At 41.9% G+C, this 18,774-nt stretch overlaps 1 protein-coding gene across 18 annotated transcripts in view; it reads left to right on the top strand.

The window, feature by feature from the left end:
• The window catches only part of NRXN1 (neurexin 1), a 999,389-nt gene that overhangs the window by 493,896 nt on the left and 486,719 nt on the right, over positions 1-18,774 (top strand). For all 18 annotated transcript variants that reach the window (XM_036334601.1, XM_036334602.1, XM_036334612.1 and 15 more), the window contains 2 exons: positions 3,009-3,390; positions 4,750-4,940. In XM_036334601.1, coding sequence (XP_036190494.1) covers positions 3,009-3,390; positions 4,750-4,940 — 573 coding nt within the window. The remainder of the gene's footprint in view (positions 1-3,008; positions 3,391-4,749; positions 4,941-18,774) is intronic.

An 18,774-nucleotide genomic window follows, 5' to 3' on the forward strand; every position in this document is an offset into this window, starting at 1 on the left:
CTGAATCTCAAGAAGCTGATCTTGCTATCAGTTTAGGTACAAAAGATTTTATTTAGATATTGAGATTTTTATGTAAACACACCATCCGGTTGGGTGTTTTTTTCTATAGGAAATTGTCATCCATTTGCTATACGCAGACACTTTGATCAGAGGCATTCTGCTCATTTTAAATTCCTCTTCCCACTAACTCTCTGGAAAAGACTGGATTTTTAAATGGTTGGAGCCTTAAAAAATTTTCTCCTTTAATGTCCTTAATTTTTTTTTCTTAATATATGTGTATAAGAGTAGAGGTGGCTACATTATGTATAGATGATTAAACACTGAAATAAATTCTGAGGAAAAATAGAGTTTTTAAAAGGCAGCCGTTAATGTTTTCTTAGTCAGTGGATAATGGCTTTGAGGAGCTAATTCTCTCCCTGGAGCAGGCGTAGCCACCATTACTGTCAATGCAATTTATATCTGCTTATTAAACAAAGAATAGGCTCTTGAACAAGGGCCATAATGATTTTCCTTGTAATTGGGCCATGGTGGCTCCACCACTGTTTTTGTTATGTATGCTCTGCATACATATCCTATTCCTTTGAAAAGAAAACAGACATTAGGTGCTATTTTTATCACCGAACTTCTCAGTCATCCTAAACAAAATGTGGTTCACTATTTCAGAGCTGCCAAGAACTTGACAATTTGGGGATAATATTTAATTTCAAGCATTAGGGATATTTTTTCTGGATATTTCTTTCCTATCATTTGGCTTGTTAATGGAATTTTTAAGAATAACTATGACAATTTTAGGATTGGGGAGGATTCACTGATTTAAAACTCAGATTTTAATATCATGAAAAATATAAAAATCAATACAAGCCCAAGTGATTTTAAAGCTTTTTATGTTTTTCATTCTGTATGGCTTGTTAATTCAATGTTACTGGTATCTCTAGAGCTTTATATTTGACAATTATTAAAGGCTCATTTGATTTGCCACCAAAGAGAGAGTTTTCCATAGAGCAGTGTAGAGGTCATTGAACAAGAAGAACTGAAGAAGGAGAGAGAAATGATATCCTACAAGAAACCAGAATTGCTAAGAATTTAATCATGTTTTTGCATCAGATAAACAAGGAGGAGACATAGTGGGGAGGAAGGAGGAGGACTGACAACTATATACAGTGGTATTTTCAGCTTTAAAAAAAAAGTTTGCAGAGAGGGGATTTGAACAAACCAATGACTGATAAGAAGACACAGGACAATTGTTACCAGGATCAAGGACTAGTAATCAGGTGTAAAAATTAAGTAGAGTCAAGTTCAGATTAGGGGCAATATTTTTACACCAATAAGTTTATAAGCATCAATTAAGTATGTAGACAATTTTTCTCGCACAACAAAGAGAAGGCCTTTTATATTTTACTTACAGGCATTTCCTTAAAATGCCACCTAATATTTTACTGTCCTGACTAAAGACATGGAAATCTGTCCAGCTGGTTGAAGGAGACCCACATAGGTGGTTATTCAATCTTTATTACACCTGGGGGAAGGTCCAGTGAATTTTCTCAGGGTTTGATCCTGGGATTGGCTCTAATTAATTATTTTATTAATATCATGGATGATGGGATAGTGTAAGCTTAATAAATTTTCCAATTATGCCGAATTGAATAGTGAAGTTAGTAACCAGAAGAACTTGATTGCAATTGTAATGACCTTTTTGATTTTCAGAAGAATGCAAATGTCAGTTTAATTAAACAACAAGATGCTGGGAGTGAGTCACTAGCAAAGATAAGGTACTTTATATTGTATCTTAAAAAAAAACAAGCTTACATCTTTTTTATGTAATTTATCTTCAACCCTAAAGGTAGGTGCGATTATCACTCTGGAGGTAAAGTGATACTAGGTTGGCTCTCAAAGGGGTTTATAGAGAAATTTGGCAGGACGAAGAGGGATGGGGGATGAATTGAAGAATGTATCACCATATAAATATGCAACCAAGCTTCATACTTAAGTGTTTAGAGATTATAACTTAGGTAATGTGGACTACTTTTACTGGTATTCTCAAAGTTGGACATACCTTGAATTTGTGCTCAATTTAGTTTTCCAAAACGTAAGTGCAAGGAAAGTGGCATAAATTATGTAAATTATTCAGCACAGAAAAAGGAGGGTGAAAATGACATACTTCAAACACATTTTCATGGTTCATTATTGGAAACATAGTCAGTAGCTTTTCATTATTTTAATCGGTGATAGGAAAATATACAGTCACATTATTTTCTTTTTAAGAACATTTCTTATACAGAAAAACATCACTATGAAGCTGGAATACATCACTTTCTACTGGGTTGATTTAGGACAATCATTGTCTCTAACCCCTTCCCCTGTCTTCTTTCTTTCCTTCCTTCTTTCCTTCTTCCTTCACTCCTTCCTTCTTTCCTTCCTTCTTCCTTTCCTTCCTCCCTCTCTTCCTCTTTCCCTTTCCTCCATAGCTTTCTCCCTTACTTCCTTTTCTTTTCTCTCTCTCCCTTCCTCTTAAACTTTCTCCCTTTCTCCATTACTCACTTCCTTTTTTTCTTCTACTTTTAAAAAATATATTTTTTTATTGATTTCAGAGAGAGGAAAGGAGTGGGAGAGAGGTAGAAACATCAATAATGAGAATCATTGATATGCTGCCTCCTGCACACCCCCTTCTGGCCCGCAACCCAGGCATGTGCCCTGAACTGTAACCTCCTGGTTCATAGGTTGATGCTCAACCACTGAGCCATGGGCTCTTCTACTTTTTAAAACTCTGTAACTTTGTCTAATGAGGACAATTTTTATTAAGGCTAAAATTTGAACAGAGAGAAACCTCATCTAAGAAAGTTGTATTATGTGTTTCAGCCTTGCCCTTTAACATCACTTCTGTGATTTTACTATATATAATTGAATATCAAAGAGGTATTTGGATTCTTGTATCTTAAAATATGATGTTGTTATAAATTGAAAGTGCCTTCCAGATATGGAAAATAATAATGCATGGTTCTCCCATGTAGGTCAAATGGCGGGCGATCATACCAGACTAGAGTTTCATAACATAGAGACTGGCATCATCACTGAACGGCGGTATCTGTCTTCTGTCCCCTCCAACTTCATTGGACACCTTCAGAGCCTGACATTTAATGGGATGGCATACATTGACTTGTGTAAAAATGGTGACATAGATTACTGTGAGCTCAATGCCAGGTTTGGCTTCCGGAATATCATAGCAGACCCTGTTACCTTCAAGACCAAATCAAGCTATGTTGCCTTAGCTACATTGCAAGCCTACACTTCTATGCATCTTTTTTTCCAGTTCAAGACAACATCCCTAGATGGACTAATTCTATATAACAGTGGGGATGGAAATGACTTTATTGTGGTTGAATTAGTTAAAGGGTGAGTATATGACAGTCCAATGACAAATGAAACTTTGGGGGAAATGGGCCTCCATTTCCAAAAACATACATTCAGCAAAATGTATTGGCTTACAAGGCCATGGGCAGGGGTATACAAATAATATATTCATTTAAATTATGTAAGTATCTTATAAATTAATAGGGGTATTGTGTAGTCTTTTACACCTACATTTCCATATGTGAGATGTTATATGAGATATAAATAACATCAGGTTCTAATTTATGCTATGCATTCCATGAATCTTACACTTCCAATGTGGATTGCCTTACTATCACTAAGCACGCTATAATTCTACAAAATAATTCCTACAAATTTGTAGGCTAATTTTTGCTACGTTAAATAGATAATTCAAGTAATCAGACTTCTTCAATTTTACAAAATCCCATTTAACTCAAGCTGAATTCTATGTCCAAATTCCTTGAAGAATTTAGAAGGATTTTTGTGAAATTTCCTTGAAAGTGTGATAAAAGTTTTATGTAATTTAATTAATATGGGTATTCATTCATTCAGTGACTATTATTGCATATTTACAATGGGCTAGATAATGTGCCAGGAAATATAAATATATATATACACTCTTGCTACCCCATGCATATCTCAGATTCCACCAACCCCAAGGCACGCATATGCAAGTACTCAATCCTAGGGGCTGTAGGTGAACACATAGATAGAAAAGAAGCACTGTGAAATTTTTTCTAAGATGATCATGCGCAAAGGCTTAGTGTTTAGGAAAAATATGAAACGTATGAGGCAGGGGATGGATAGTAGAGCTGAGACTTGAAGGATGAGTCCACATTTCCATAGAGAAGCCGGCATTCAAGGTGGAGGGGAAAGCAGTGCAAAAAGCTGAGAGGAATTACCAGTTCATTGTGGTTAGCCAAGGCTTGAGGGAGGGGTGAAAGAGGGAATGATATATACTTTCCAAAATCATTTGGTCTGGCCCTGCCAAGGCATTAGGGGTGAGGCAATTCAATGTTTGACCAAATATAGCAGGCTAATTTTTAACTTGATAATTTTGTATGGACCATGAGTGATGCTATAAATATCCAAATGGCCCTTGGCCAAAATAAAAGCTTCCCCAACACTGGTATAGACCCTAATTTAAAAAATATATATTTTTTCATTATTCTTTATAGTGAAGACAATAAAGAATCTGCCTTACTGATGCAGAATAGTGTTTCTTTCTCGTTAGCTGAGTTTTTATACAAGTCACTCACATGACTTCTAGCAAGGACAGAGCCACCTGAAAGAAAAATTCTCCTCTTGTAGCATCGAGTTTGACTCCATAAAAAAGTTCAAAAAGTGATGGCATTTTCCCACTGTCCTTTCTCCCCCCAGGTACTTACATTACGTGTTTGACTTGGGAAATGGTGCTAACCTCATCAAAGGGAGTTCAAATAAACCTCTCAATGACAATCAGTGGCACAACGTGATGATATCAAGGGACACCAGCAATCTCCACACTGTAAAGATTGACACGAAAATCACAACGCAGATCACCGCCGGAGCCAGGAACTTGGACCTCAAGAGTAAGTGCACCGGGTCAGAGCAGCGGACATGAACCCCATGGTCGCCACTCACCTGGCAGAGCTTGTGTGTTGTGTGTGTGTGTGTGTGTACCTTCTGCAAATACTAACCAGAATTTCATTTCCTGCATATAATTAATAATACAACACACAAGCTTCTGTTCCCTCTTTAATGTGGCAGATACATGCATTTTTAATAGCAGCTCAAAACATGCAACACCTAAGAATGCATGCATGATTACATTTTAAAGGGTGAGAGAAATGTGTTTGCTTCCATATTATAAAGAAAAATAGGCATTTGCAAGTTTCCGTTTGCAATCAATGTGGAGTCAAGATAAACAGATACCTAAGGAGTTTCTTCAAGGGTTTATTTGTTTTCTTTCCCTGGTGAGATGTCCTAAATACGTACAGCCCCTCTGACCAACTGGGGTCCGAGCCTGGCTTATGCCTTTGTGCCTCCCACAGTGAATCCTCCCACCACACATGCACCAGTGGGAATGTTTCTTTTACTAGCTTCTAACAAAGTCTTAGCAGACATTTTATTTCCTTATTGATACTTGATTTCTCCAAGTGACCAATATAAACATCTTGGAAAACCTGTCAATAACAGGAAAAAAAATAACACAAGTTTCTATCTCAGTGGGCTTTTGTGAATTACTAAGAACATATCTACTAGTATCAATCCCACCACATTTTTTATAATATATTTTTATTGATTCCATGGAGAGGAAGGAAGAGGGAGAGAGAGCTAGAAACATCAATGATGAGAATCATTGATAGGCTGCCTCCTGCACACCTCTCCCTGCGGATCAAGCCTGGAACCTGGGCATGTGTCGTGGTTCATAGGTCGGTTCTCAACCACTAAGCCATGCCGGACAGGTGATCCCATCACATTTAACAGGACAACCAGCATTGGACGAGGTATCATTAGCATTTTATTGAGCTCGGAATGACTTGCCGAGGGATAAAAATACTGGTACAATTGAGCAAAGACACGTTCCCAGTTTTTTGTTTTTTTAATTTTTAAAAAATATATTTTATTGGTTTTTTACAGAGAGGAAATGAGATGGATAGACAGCCATTAACATCGCTGAGAGAGAAACGTCGATCAGCTGCCTCCTGCACAACCCCCACTGGGGATGTGCCCGCAACCAAGGCACACGCCCTTGACTGAAATCAAACCTGGAACCCTTCAGTCTGCAGGCTGATGCTCTATCCACTGAGCCAAACCGGTCAGGGCACGCTTCCAGTTTTGAACCAGGCCCCTCTATTGCTGCTTCTGCCCTGTCCTGGATGCATTCCATAGTCCTACAGGGACCCTCGTGGTCACATTTTTACTTGGCAAGAGGTGTTCGCTTGTACTGATGTGATCTTTCCCTTTGATTCAAAGAGAGTATACATGGGGCAGTTAGGGAACTGGAAAGAGAAAACCCAACAGAAGTCTTTCTAGAGAAAAGTCCTCTTTCTAAATCAGATAAAAGAAGAAAGAAAAGTGTTTCACTTTCTGTAATTGCAGAACTTGTTTATAATCACCCAACACCTAAAATAAGTGGTAACGGCTGTCTCCCTCTCTCAGAGTGGCCTCTTGTTAACTTCAAAGACATCTTGTTTGTGCCCACAGATCAAGTAGCTTAGCTCAAAAGGTGAAATGCAATTCAAAGGAAATGCTGCTTACCAGGCCAACCCTCTTTCTTGTCTCTGACTGAAGGGAATGGAGGGCATTTTCTGCCCCTGATTTTTTTGTGCCCCGATGTACACAGCAGGCTCAGGCAGTCACTGTGAAGGAAAGGGAGAGATCGTGACACTGAGTGTGCTGGCCAAGCCAGCCGCCAGCTCAAAGCCAAATGCTTTCCTGTTTGTCCTGTAGGGAGGGACCTCAGGAAGCATGAGTGAGCCTCACTAGAAACTGGGCACTGTGTCCGGGACGAAAACAGTTGGAAAAGAGCAGTTCAAGGTCGGTTGAAGTATGTGACCTGCACAGACCTGCCCCTCGAGGGCACAGAGAAGCAGTGCCAGGCAGTGGGTATTGTCTCATCAGACAAGTAGGGCACTGTCTCTGAGACACATCATTTCTCCTTCCTACCTACATGCCTACTGCCATTGGGGGGCTTATCACATAGGACCGTCTATATCAGTGGTTCTCAACCTTCCTAATGTCGCGACCCTTTAATACAGCTCCTCATGTTGTGGTGACCCCCAACCATAAAATTATTTTCGTTGCTACTTCATAACTGTAATTTTGCTACTGTTATGAATCATAATGTAAATAGCTGATATGCAGGATGTATTTTCAGGGGTCACGACCCACAGGTTGAGAACCAGTGGTATGAACTCTTCACTCGGCACTGAGCAGCACTGCTGTCTTCCATGCCAGTCATGAAGGATTCAGCCACTCCAATCTGGCTTGGACAGCTTTTATTTTATGCATTTTTTTAAAAATTTTTTTCACCTAAAAGCTGTATTCTTATAGAGTTAAAAGAAACTCATCAGGTTTATTTTACACTCTCCTTAAAGTCACTGTAGTTCTCAATGTGCAGTCAACCAACTTAACCCCATCGGAGTCACGTGGAGGGATTTACTCAATGCAGATTCATGGGCCCCATCTCAGACAGACTAAGATTGATGCGTGCGGAACAGGTGTCCGTATTTTTAAAGAGCACTCACTAATCTAAACCCTGTGCTTTTCAAAGTCCGGAAAAATGCGGTATCTATGTTGAGGACAAATTTAACTCACTTTTTAATTTTAGTAAAAATCCTGGCTTTGCCTTTTTTCCCCTAAGAATTTTACTTGCTTTGTTTTGTTTGACCAGTCCTGTGCTGAGATGATATGGGATGCCTGGGGATCATGAAAAGTGTTTTTATTTCTCATGTTACCATCCCTTAGAAAGACACTAGAGGGCGGCATATGGCCACAAAACTTGCCATCTGGGATTCAGGACGGGGAATGCTCAACAGGCTCCTTTTGTGCTAGGAAGCAGAATTTCTTTGTTTTCCCACCATCCCAGATCCCAGTTAGCCTTCTGATAATGCATGATTTCGCCTGTGGCTCTGTTTCATTATATGCATTGGACCTGACAGTAGAAATTTGAAAGCTAGGGAACATGTGTGCCAATCCCTACCTTGACTTTGAAGGAGATGGTCAGAAATGGGCAGCAGTCGAATGATCTTTCTCTGAAAAAGAGAATTCTATGCAGGTGACCTTGTTCAAATTATGTTTCCTGACACTGCGGGGTCCTCAGGGGAGGTGTGTCTCTCCCTGCTGACACAGTTTTGCTTTCATCTTTATTTCCCAGCTGTTTGTGTTCTATTCCCTCTGGCTATTATGTACAAGCTGCAACATGCAATGAAAAGAGCAGCATAAATTTGCTCTCTGGAATGAATTTCTAGCACAGCTGTACATTCATTGTGGGGCTTTTGAGTCCTGCCCCCTTCAGAGAGATAAAGGGTCGGTGTAACGCCTCCTCATGTTCCTACTCTTGTTCCTATAGTTGGCAAGTGTGTATGTTTGTATGTGGTTGTATATGGGAAGGAGCTGATATTTATTGATTTCCTATGAAATGCTAAGGAGATTTAAATCAGGTTATTTTATTTAATCCTAGCCATTAGCCAGGGACTTGAATCAAGGTCAGTCTTGTTCATTCATGAATCTAGTTCAAGAACAAAGAGAGGGAGGAAAGATAGTCTTTGACCTTTGTCTTCCATGGGTATCTTTCTTTATAGCATTACTTGTTTATCCTTCAGCAAATTGAGGACAATTTACTTGATGGGGGACAAAAAAAAAAAAGAAAAGAAAAGATTTCTAGGTGACTGGAATACAGTGCCTTCAGGTGTCCACTTAGGAAAACTACTTAAAAATGAATATTTCATTTATAGGCCATGTGTAGGTCAGGCCAGGCTGAGCTTTGCCCTTTGTTCTTCCTCTCAGACCCCAAATTTCTTGCCCCTAAGGGCTTTGAGCAGCTCTCCCTCTGTCCCCTATCTTATCTCTTCCCTCTTCCCACCCAAACTAGGACTATTATCTATTCATTAACCTTCCTTGTATCCTTCCTCAAATCTACCTTTCCCTAGTCAGAGATAGCCCAACCAGGGCTTTCCTTTCAAATGCATTCTACTTCCAAGCAAAGATTAGAAGGTAAAGGCAGGGGAGTACCTCCCTTCCAGGATGTAGCCTGTGTGGGGTTTTTTTGTTTTGTTTTTGTTTTTATTTTTGTTTTTGTTTCCAAATTGAAGGCAAGAACCTCCACCAGCAAAGGAGTTATGATTCCCTTTGTTGCGCTGGCCTGGAGCCAAACCTGCAATATCTCTGATCTTTGGCTGTAGTATTCTTGTTCTTTCCAACTTGATCTCACACTTGTCTCTGTTACTCAGCTACCTACTCACTCAATCCTGAACATAACCCCTGTGCCCCCATTGTCTCCCCTTTACTGTTGCTATTTGATAAGTCATTGCTTTGGTACTTGAGTGATCCAGAGGACATCCAAGTCCTGGCCATGTCTAACTAAACATGCCCAAGCTTTGTTCATCCACATGCCATCCAATTGCTCATTTGCTCAAATAAGAAACTTTAAAAGAACAGTCTGACTTTGAGCTTAGCCTTAAAGCAGGAGGTGGCACTGAAAATGGAGGCAAGCTCCTGTTATCTTGTTGGTGAATTGATTGATTGATCTATTGATTTTTAGTTTGTAAGGGAAAGAGATTTACTCCCATTGCTTCAGTTAATGGGAGATTATTTTAAGGACCCATTAGGAAGAAAGACACATCCTTTTAGCTGCTGAGCCATGAGGTCACACAGCAAATAAGAACTTTGTTCTAATAGTCATACTGGCATCTCAAGAACAACCCTCTTAGGTGCTCCCTTGGCATATCCCCCATACATCCTCCCTCTGCCCTGCCCACTCCCACTGGGATCATTTCTCTCTCTTCTCTGCTTCTGGCTTCTTCTACCTTGCCTTCTTCCAACTCATGGCTCCTACCTATGGCTTTTGTCCCTGTGTGTGTCCCCAGTTCTGCCGACTCTCTGCGTCAGCTCACGTTCAAATTCCCCAGAGTGAGTGGACCTGCCTGGAACACAGCTTCATGGGCTTTTGCCCTGCAGCGGTCGCTCAGGCTCACTTCCTCAGGCCAAGCCGCTGTAAACAAAGAGGTAGATTTGCAAGGTATAAAATGTGAACTGAAAAGATGATCTCTAGGGAAGGAGGCTGGGCTGGAAGGCTCCCCTTAGCTTCTCAGAGGGTAGCAAGGTGATTTGCCTATTTAGAAAGGCCCTCCATGTAGTCCCAGACAGTGAGGAGAGGAGGAATTAAGGGGTTTTGAGTAGGAGAGTGGAGTTTATGATGCACTTTAGAATCATTTCTTTGGCTTCCGTGTAGAGAACAGGCTGAGGCTGGTGAGGAAAGAGATCGCTTTGGAGGCAATCATCATGTATGGACCATGAAAGTAAGACTTGCCATTTTTGTTCCTCCTTTTCCCACACAAGCATTGAAAGACACTTAGAGATATGAAACTATTGTTTCCTGCCTTCTCCATTGAGTTTCCAGGCTTTGCAGGACTCAATCTCAATCTATTTTCTTTACTGTAATTCCTTTGTCAGCTCATTTTACTCACTCTCACCCCCAACCCCTATGAGATATTGTTTTCTTTCCATGCCCAGTTGTCTTGACCCATTTGTCTTGTCTTGGAAGTTCTTTCCTCTGCTTCCCCACAAACCCTGGATCAGCTTACACATCTGCAGCAGAGTTCAAGTTCCTTGTTCCCTAAAAGCACTTTTAAAAAAATCCTTTACCCTTTGTGATTGTTCTGGAATCTCTTCGACATTAGCCATAGTTTTCCATGTTTCATTTTTTCAATTCCCTCCAAATCTGTTATTTGAAATTTCTCTCCCCACCTTTTATCATTGATCTTGAAGACAATCTGGTATGACTCATTCCTTTCACAAATAAGAGGAATATGCTCAGGCAGCTAGTTAGTGTTTTATATCTAGTCTTTAATTCCCAGTTCAACAATTTTTACAATAGACCAGGGAAAACAAGCTTTTTTTTTCTTTCTTTCTCACATTAACCTCAGTTAACTACTAGTGACAGCCTGGAGCAACATTCTGAAAAGAAATCTGAGACCTTCTATGGACTCACTGGAGAAGACTATTCCCATGGCCAGCCATAGGTGCAAGATGGGGACTGTAGGCCATCTACCAGCTTTTCATTTCTGGTGCAGGTTTGATGGCCCCGAACCTTCCCATTCCTAGTTGTTTGGCTGTAGGTGATGGAGGTGTTTAAAGCCCTGATGCTGGTTTCTGCTCATCCACAACATTGGCTGAGCTCTGACAGCCTCAGGCCTTGGCTTGTGTGCTTACAAATTAGTAAGGGATGTCATGCACCAGAAAAGATAGCTTTCCTCAGTCCTCCTACAGGGATGTGTAGGCTCCTGGAAACCTGAACCCATGGCTTTCAAATGTGGTACCAATTTACCATGAGGCAGGCAGTGATTAGATGAGCTGATCTCATAAAGCTGGTGGTATTTAGGGTGTGAAGAAGAAAGTGCCTGCAGGTGCTCACAGCTGGGTTCTTAAGATGGCGGCCGGCAGCCAGGCAGCTTGAAGCTAACATGAGGCTTGCTTACTTCAGTGATGGAGGACTCCAACGTTCCCCGCCTGCCTTGCCGGCCTCTGAGCCTGCAGTCTGAAACATTGTAACAAATATAGAAGATAAACAAAACCCCAGAAACCAGCTTTCAGTGAGCCGGGATCTCAGAGCTGGAGTTGATACAGTGTCTCGATTATAGAACCCAGCAGAGGCCTCAGAGCTGGAGCCAGAGCTAAAGCTGGCCCAGAATAAAAAAAAAGAGAAAAAGGAGCAGTTGGGACCTTCAGTCACCCGTGAGCCTGAAAACAGCCCTCAGCCCCTCACCCAGACTGGCCAGGCACCCCAGTGGGGACCCCCACCCTGAAGAGTGTGTGACCAGCTGCAAACAGCCATCATCCCCTCACCCAGGCTGGCCAGGCACCCCAGTGGGGACCCCCACCCTAGTCCAGGACACCCTTCAGGGCAAACCAGCCACCCCCACCCATGCACCAGGCCTCTATCCTATATAGTAAAAGGGTAATATGCCTCCCAGCACCGGGATCAGAGGACCCGCGAGGCCTCCCAGCACCGGGATCAGCGTGACAGGGGGCAGCGCCCAAACCCCCTGATCGCCCTGCAGCTCTGTGTGTGACAGGGGGCAGGGCCACAACCTCCCTATCCGCCCTGCTCTGTTCATGACAGGGGAAGGCGCCCCAACCTTCTGATCAGCCCTGCTCTGTGCGTGACAGGGGGGAGCTCCTGAACCCCCTGATCACCCTGCAGCTCTGTGTGACAGGGTGCAGCGCCCCAACCCCCTGATCGCCCTGCAGCTCTGTGTGTGACGGGGTGCGGCACCTCAACCACCCCCTCCCCCCACGGGCCCTGCTCTGTGTGTGAGGGGTTAGAGCCATAACCTCCCCATCGGCCCTGCCCTGAGTGTGAGAGTGGTGGCGCCCCAACCCCCTGATCCACCTTGCTCTGTGTGTGACAGGGGGCGGTGCCCCAACTCCCCTATCGGCCCTACTCTGTGAGTGACAGGGGGGAGCTCCTCAACCCCCTGATGGGCCCTGCTCTGTGCATGACAGGGGGGAGTTCCCCAACCCCCTGATCAACCCTGCTCTGTGCGTGACGGGGGGAGCTCCCCAACCCCCTGATCGACCCTGCTCTGTGTGTGACAGGGCAAGGAGCCCAACCCCCCTGATGGGCCCTGCTCTGTGCATGACAGGGGGCAGTGCAACCTCCCCATCAACCCTGCCTTGAGTGTGACAGGGGGCAGTGCCCCAACCCCCCAATCGGCCCTACCCTGAGCGTGACTGAGGGTGGCATTGCAACCTCCCAATCCGCCCTGCTCTGTGCATGACAGGGGGCGGCGCCCCAACTCCCCAATCGGCCCTGCTCTGAGCCCGACCAGGGGCTGCACCTAGGGATTGAGCCTGCCCTCTGCCACCCGGGAGCAGGCCTAAGCCAGCAGGTCGTTATCTCCCGAGGGGCCCCAGACTGCGAGAGGGCACAGGCTGGGCTGAGGGACCCCCCTCCCCCCCCCCCGAGTGCACAAATTTTTGTGCACCGGGCCTCTAGTTTTACATTATAAAACAACTGCAATTCAAAAATTTTAAAAACTGTCCAACCTAAGCTACTTATTAATCAAAACTGAAATTTGGGGTGGGAGTCTGTTTGGGCCAGTCACAGGCTGGAACAGGGGCATTTCAGCTTTGTCCCTTCCTGTTACGGTCTTCCCACAGCTTGGTGACGAGACTAGATGATGTTCTGTTCAGACTCCTGGTCTGACAGATCCTCAAGTTCACTCTTCCTTTCCTGGTGCGCTCCTGGGTTCATCCAAGGTTCCTCTGCTGGGACCTCCTGTCTTTAAGCCCCGTGGAGTGGTTATGCCCTCTGTTCCTTCCGCCAGCCTCACTGCTGGGGTCTGCTCCACCCCAGGCAGTCCTGCCTGGCTTGCTTTCCCTGCACATGGAGCCCACGTCTGCCCATGAGCAATGCTCATGCATTGTGTGTCTCACCAGCCCTGAGAGCCTTGGAAGTGAGGCCCATTCCCAATGCTTTCATTTTACTCTTCTGTGTGAACTTTCTTAATATGTCAGGCACTAGTCCTGTATCCCCCAACTCTGTGGTCGGCAAACTGCGGCTCGCAAGCCACATGCGGCTCTTTTGGTCCCTTGAGTGTGGCTCTTCCTAAGCCTTAGGAGTACCCTAATTAAGTTAATAACAATGTACCTACCTATATAGTTTAAATTTAAAAAAATTGGCTCTCAAAAAAAATTTCAATCGTTGTACTGTTGATATTTGGCTCTGTTGACTAATGAGTTTGCCGACCACTGCAACTGCAGGAAACAAAGCAGGTTTTCAAGGAGACCTGAGAGCCTTCTCACTAAGCTTGGGGATAGGTTGTGAGCTCACATTTATTGCATAGTAAGTCCTACCTATGTCAAAAATATTTTTAGACATCTTTCTTTCCAATTTCTTAGACATCTTAATTTCCTTTATTGTTGTTATGAAAATGATGTCCTTAATGTAACTGAGGGACTCAAGGTCTGAGAACCAGTATTTTATCATTTCCTTTGTAAATTTTGCATTTAGTTATCTGTCTAAGACTCACATTATCTCATATCTATAGTGTTGGCACTTTGGTCAGAACTTCAATTCTGATATTCTATCACAAGTTGGTCTCTTAATCTTTACAATAATTAGATGAGTGAGCTATTAATGCTCATATATTATAGATGAGAAAAAGGAAACTCAGAAAAGCTGAGTTGTCTACAAATAGAATTTGCACTCAAGTCTGTAGAAGCATTTAAATACTACTATATATATTGGCCAACATATTAGAAGGGTTTTCTTATGATTATCTAGAGTGAAAAATAGTATGTATTTTAATCTGAGGGAAATTTTCATATAATAAAATGCATTTTCTCCTCCATATACAGAATGGGGCAAAAGTAGGTTGACAGTTTTTCTTACAGAAAATAATACAGTAATCAATAAATATTACTGGAGTAAAATGTGTTCCATGTACTCACAACTGTAAAACTACTTTCTCCCCACCCTAGAAGTTCTTCAAACTTCTATATTACTATGGTGCATGGTGCTGAAAATTTCACTTTGGTAATTACAAAAGCATTGGATATTTTATTTTCACTTTCCACATGCTCAGCCCTTCCCTATGCTTTGCACAGAGCCTGTACATTTGTTCTATCTCCTTGGCCCCTGAAGTCTTCCTCAAATACTTCAGCCCAAAATTTTAATTGCTCAATGTCCTTAATATATAGTTTATAGAACATGTACATTTATAGATGCTTTAAAGCAGGCCCAAGCAAGTATAGCACTTGGTGGAATGTTTGGAGATTGGTCAATCAATCAATCAATCAATCAGTCATCAGCTTGTGCCAGAGGACTATGTGCCAGTCCATTCAACTGCTGGAGCCCTCCATTTCCCCAGCCTTTAAGGAACGTTGCCCACACCTCCCTGCCCTCCTTTTTGATCCCTGCTGTTAACTATTAGCTTTTCTCCTTAAGAATAATTTAAATAGTGGAAGAACAAAGTATTTGGAGACATGCCTAAGGGAATAACACCATTCCAGGGGGACCTCATGACCTCATTGAGAATATTCTATCCTTCAGGCACAGAAGGAATTCCTTCTTTGAAAAAAAAAATACAAAAAAGTTTAAAAATAAAGAGTTTCAGTAAAGCTCATGACATTGTAGAAGTTTTCTGTCAATTCTGTAAAGTTTTTGTGTGCTTTGTACCTTATGGTTCTTTCAAGCTGTCCAGGAAACTGCTGAGGGCTTTACCCTCTTATCCTGTATATCTGAGCTGAGAGCAGGTGCCATTTTTTTAACCTGCATTAAAGAGGCCATTATTATGGGGAAGAACTGGTCTTTTATACTTTCCATATACACCACCAGGGCTTCCCCACACCGAATAAATGTTCCTTTGTTTTGAAGTAGAAAAATTAAATTTTGGAAAATAAGAAGAAAAAAAAAAGCCAAATAGTTATCTTGAGCTACTTAAACTCTCAGGGCAGATGAACAGGTTTGCATAGGTCTGCTTACTGGTCCCTTAGTTATAAGTCATTTTTAATTTCAGGAACAGTCATTTCTAAACTCCTCCACCAATTCTATTCCTGTCACTGAGATGGTTTTTAGTAAAAATAGACAGTGGTACAGTAGGAAAAGAGGTAGGTAGCCTGGGAGTGGGAGGCTGGCATGGTGGTGCTTTTTCTCCTTGTGCTGGTTGTATGGCCTTGGACAGGCTACTTATCTTTCCAGAAGGATAGTTTGCTCACCTGTATGGCGAGGATAATAATAACTTCCTGCCTATTGTGAAGAGTTGGTATGAGGATTAAATGGAATGAGAAAAGGCAAAGCACTATTCAAACCTAGGCACTGTGCATATGGAAGGCGTAACAGTACCTGTGAGCTCAAGATCCTCTGAGTTGAGTGCAGTCCCAGGGAGAGAATAATGAAACCTGAAATGGTGACAGAATTGTGTGCTGCTAAAGGATGTTGGAGGCATCTAAACTGGCTGCCACTTGCATAGGGAATAAAAGAAAACAAATGAAAACATTTGAATCCCTTTGAACCAAAAGGTAGATTTGCAAAGCTGTGAGATGAAGTTGGCTGGGCATGGATTTATGCGACTGGACTCCCACCCCATCTGCCACAGGGTCACTGTCAGGGTGGGTTTAAAAGAAGATGGGTTGCCGCATACACGTCCACAGCAATTTTATTTCATTATTTCCCATTGAACATGCCCACCAGCTTTCCCGCACAGGAGGCTGGCCAAACACACAAGCAAAATCTGTCTTCATGTTGTGAGTCTTATAACCGTACTTTTAAAAAAAGGTCTCATTTTGGGGAAATTTTATTTCAAAAATATCAGCGCCAACAGAAATTTCAGAATATCGAAAGCATGTTTCTCTCCTGCCCAGAAACATAATGTCAATATTAACTCTCAAAGACTCACTATAGGAAAACATTAAGGTCTGAACTCCAACTGATTGTAATCCACCCACCTGTTCACACACCGATATTAGGTTGGGCAAAGGATGAATGTAGGTGTCCTATTTATCTCTTTGTAGGAGACAATTGAGAAGTAGCTGACATATCTAAAAATCAAATTTGGGAGTCTTAAGAATTCTACCCACTTATCGGAATTGTGATACCTAATACTTACGGCTATGGAAGCAAGTTGACTTTATCTTCATGTGATTACTAAACAAGGAGATGAGCCCCCCACCCCCAGTTTTGTCCCAGGAATCTGTGTTATTTTGCTTGGACTTCTGGGAATGTTTATCGCGGTTACTTTCCTCCATCGCCCAAGGTACTCCTGAACATTTCTACATTTTGTACTAGTGAAGCTCTACAAATTTGCTACTTGCCACTTAGAGTATACAGTGTATAACCAGTGTAAATTAAGCAAGAATTATCATAGTTGTAGAAGACCTGGGCTTGGAATCAGACCCTGCCATTTTCTGGTAGTATAGCCTTGAGCCATAGTGTCTTTATGATATTATAGCCTTGAACCATAGCTTACCAGGTGAACACCAAATGAAACACTACATGTGCCAGTGCTTGATGAAGTTTAGAATACTACGCCAATGTGTACTGTTGTAATAATAAAGCCAGAGCTGACTTTTCTGGTTTTGACCAAGGCAGTTCTTGACACTGATTACCAAGAAGTCAAAGCAGGGGGGTGGGGGAGGCTTTCTCTCACTCAGACAGGGCTCTCTATACATTGAAATTGAGCTACCTCAGTGATTTTTGAATGAAATGTAAAGTCTTTTTACCACAGACAATATACTATTACTCTTAGGTGTGGGAGCCTATAGGGCCAGGAAGACTGTGGTTGACAAGGAACTAAAAGGTAGAGTCTTTTAACTGCAGAAGGCTCATGAAGAGGTCCCCAGTTACCACACATTGATACCACTCACTGTTTCTGTACTTCTATCGGTGTCTGCCTCTCTCTACAAATAAATGCAATGTATGCCAGTTAAAATTTGTCATGAATTCTATCAGAATGGGGAAAAAATGCCACTGCATTGAATGATCTTAATGAACTACATGATGTTCAAGAGAGGGGCCAGTAGAAATATTTCCCACAATTAACTTTATTATTTCTTGAGAGGAGGAAACCAGGGATAAATAAGAGTGGTGTAACCCATAAACACCTTCAGTATGCCCTTACTGTTTGAGTGATTAATTATTTGCTTGCAACCTGCTGATTTATCCATTTATTCAATGAGAACAAGTAATCATTGAGTCCCTACTAATTGAAAATGAGAATATAGTGATGCTTAGCTCATAACATTTTTAGGAATTTATAGGACAATGGGAAGATAAGACAGCCACACAAAGAACTAGGAGATAAATAGTAATTGCCAGAAAAGAGGTTCAAACATTATGTGGATTCAAAGGTCATACTTGCCTATGACTGGGGAAACAAATACAATAACAAGGAAGAATATCGGTGGAGTCCGCCAAATTGGATAGGGTTTTGAAATGGAAGATTGGGAGAGGAAAGGTGTTCATGATAGAAGTAATATGTACAGTAAAGAATGATGAAACGACATGAACATGCAGTATTGGAAAAATACAGTTTGAATAAAGATTAGGATATAGGGATTGATGTTATCTTAACTCTCTGCCAGGCTAACGTCATTGGAGAAAGATTGTTCAAAATTTAGGGACAGTGACTGAGGCTGGATAATTCAAAATCTTGAACACTGCTAACTTCAGGCTTTATTTAGAAGAGAGAGGAAGGTACTGAAGAAATCAGGCACAGTGGGAAGACTGATAATGGTATTGATGAGGAGGATGGATGGAGGCAGGGACGCCAGATAACAAGTTATTGAATGAAAGGTGTACAAGGGGAAAAGAAGGCAACTACTGGAAAAGGAAATGAAAATAGAAAAGATGAATGTCAGAACTATTGGCAATAGTTTGAATGTAAGCTCTGAGATACAGAATAAAGTTAAAAATAATTTTGAACTTTCCTTTTGGGTATCAGGGAGACTAGAAATGCGATTATTATGAAACAGGGAAGTCTGGACATAGTTCTCCAGCAAGGGGAAAGATGATGGTTTGATTTTAGACTGAACTTAGAAAGCCCGGCAAGCCTAAAAATGATTCACAGGCATCGCCTACAGAAGCAAACACCGGTAGTTCTAGGATTGAACCCTTACTGTACCGAGGAAGACTAAGGTATATAAAGCTAGAGAATAAGTAATAAATCAAACTGTTCACCACCGGGCATCTCTTCATCA

The sequence above is a fragment of the Myotis myotis genome, unplaced genomic scaffold (genome assembly GCF_014108235.1).
Source record: "Myotis myotis isolate mMyoMyo1 unplaced genomic scaffold, mMyoMyo1.p scaffold_m19_p_14, whole genome shotgun sequence".
Lineage (NCBI taxonomy): Eukaryota > Metazoa > Chordata > Mammalia > Chiroptera > Vespertilionidae > Myotis > Myotis myotis.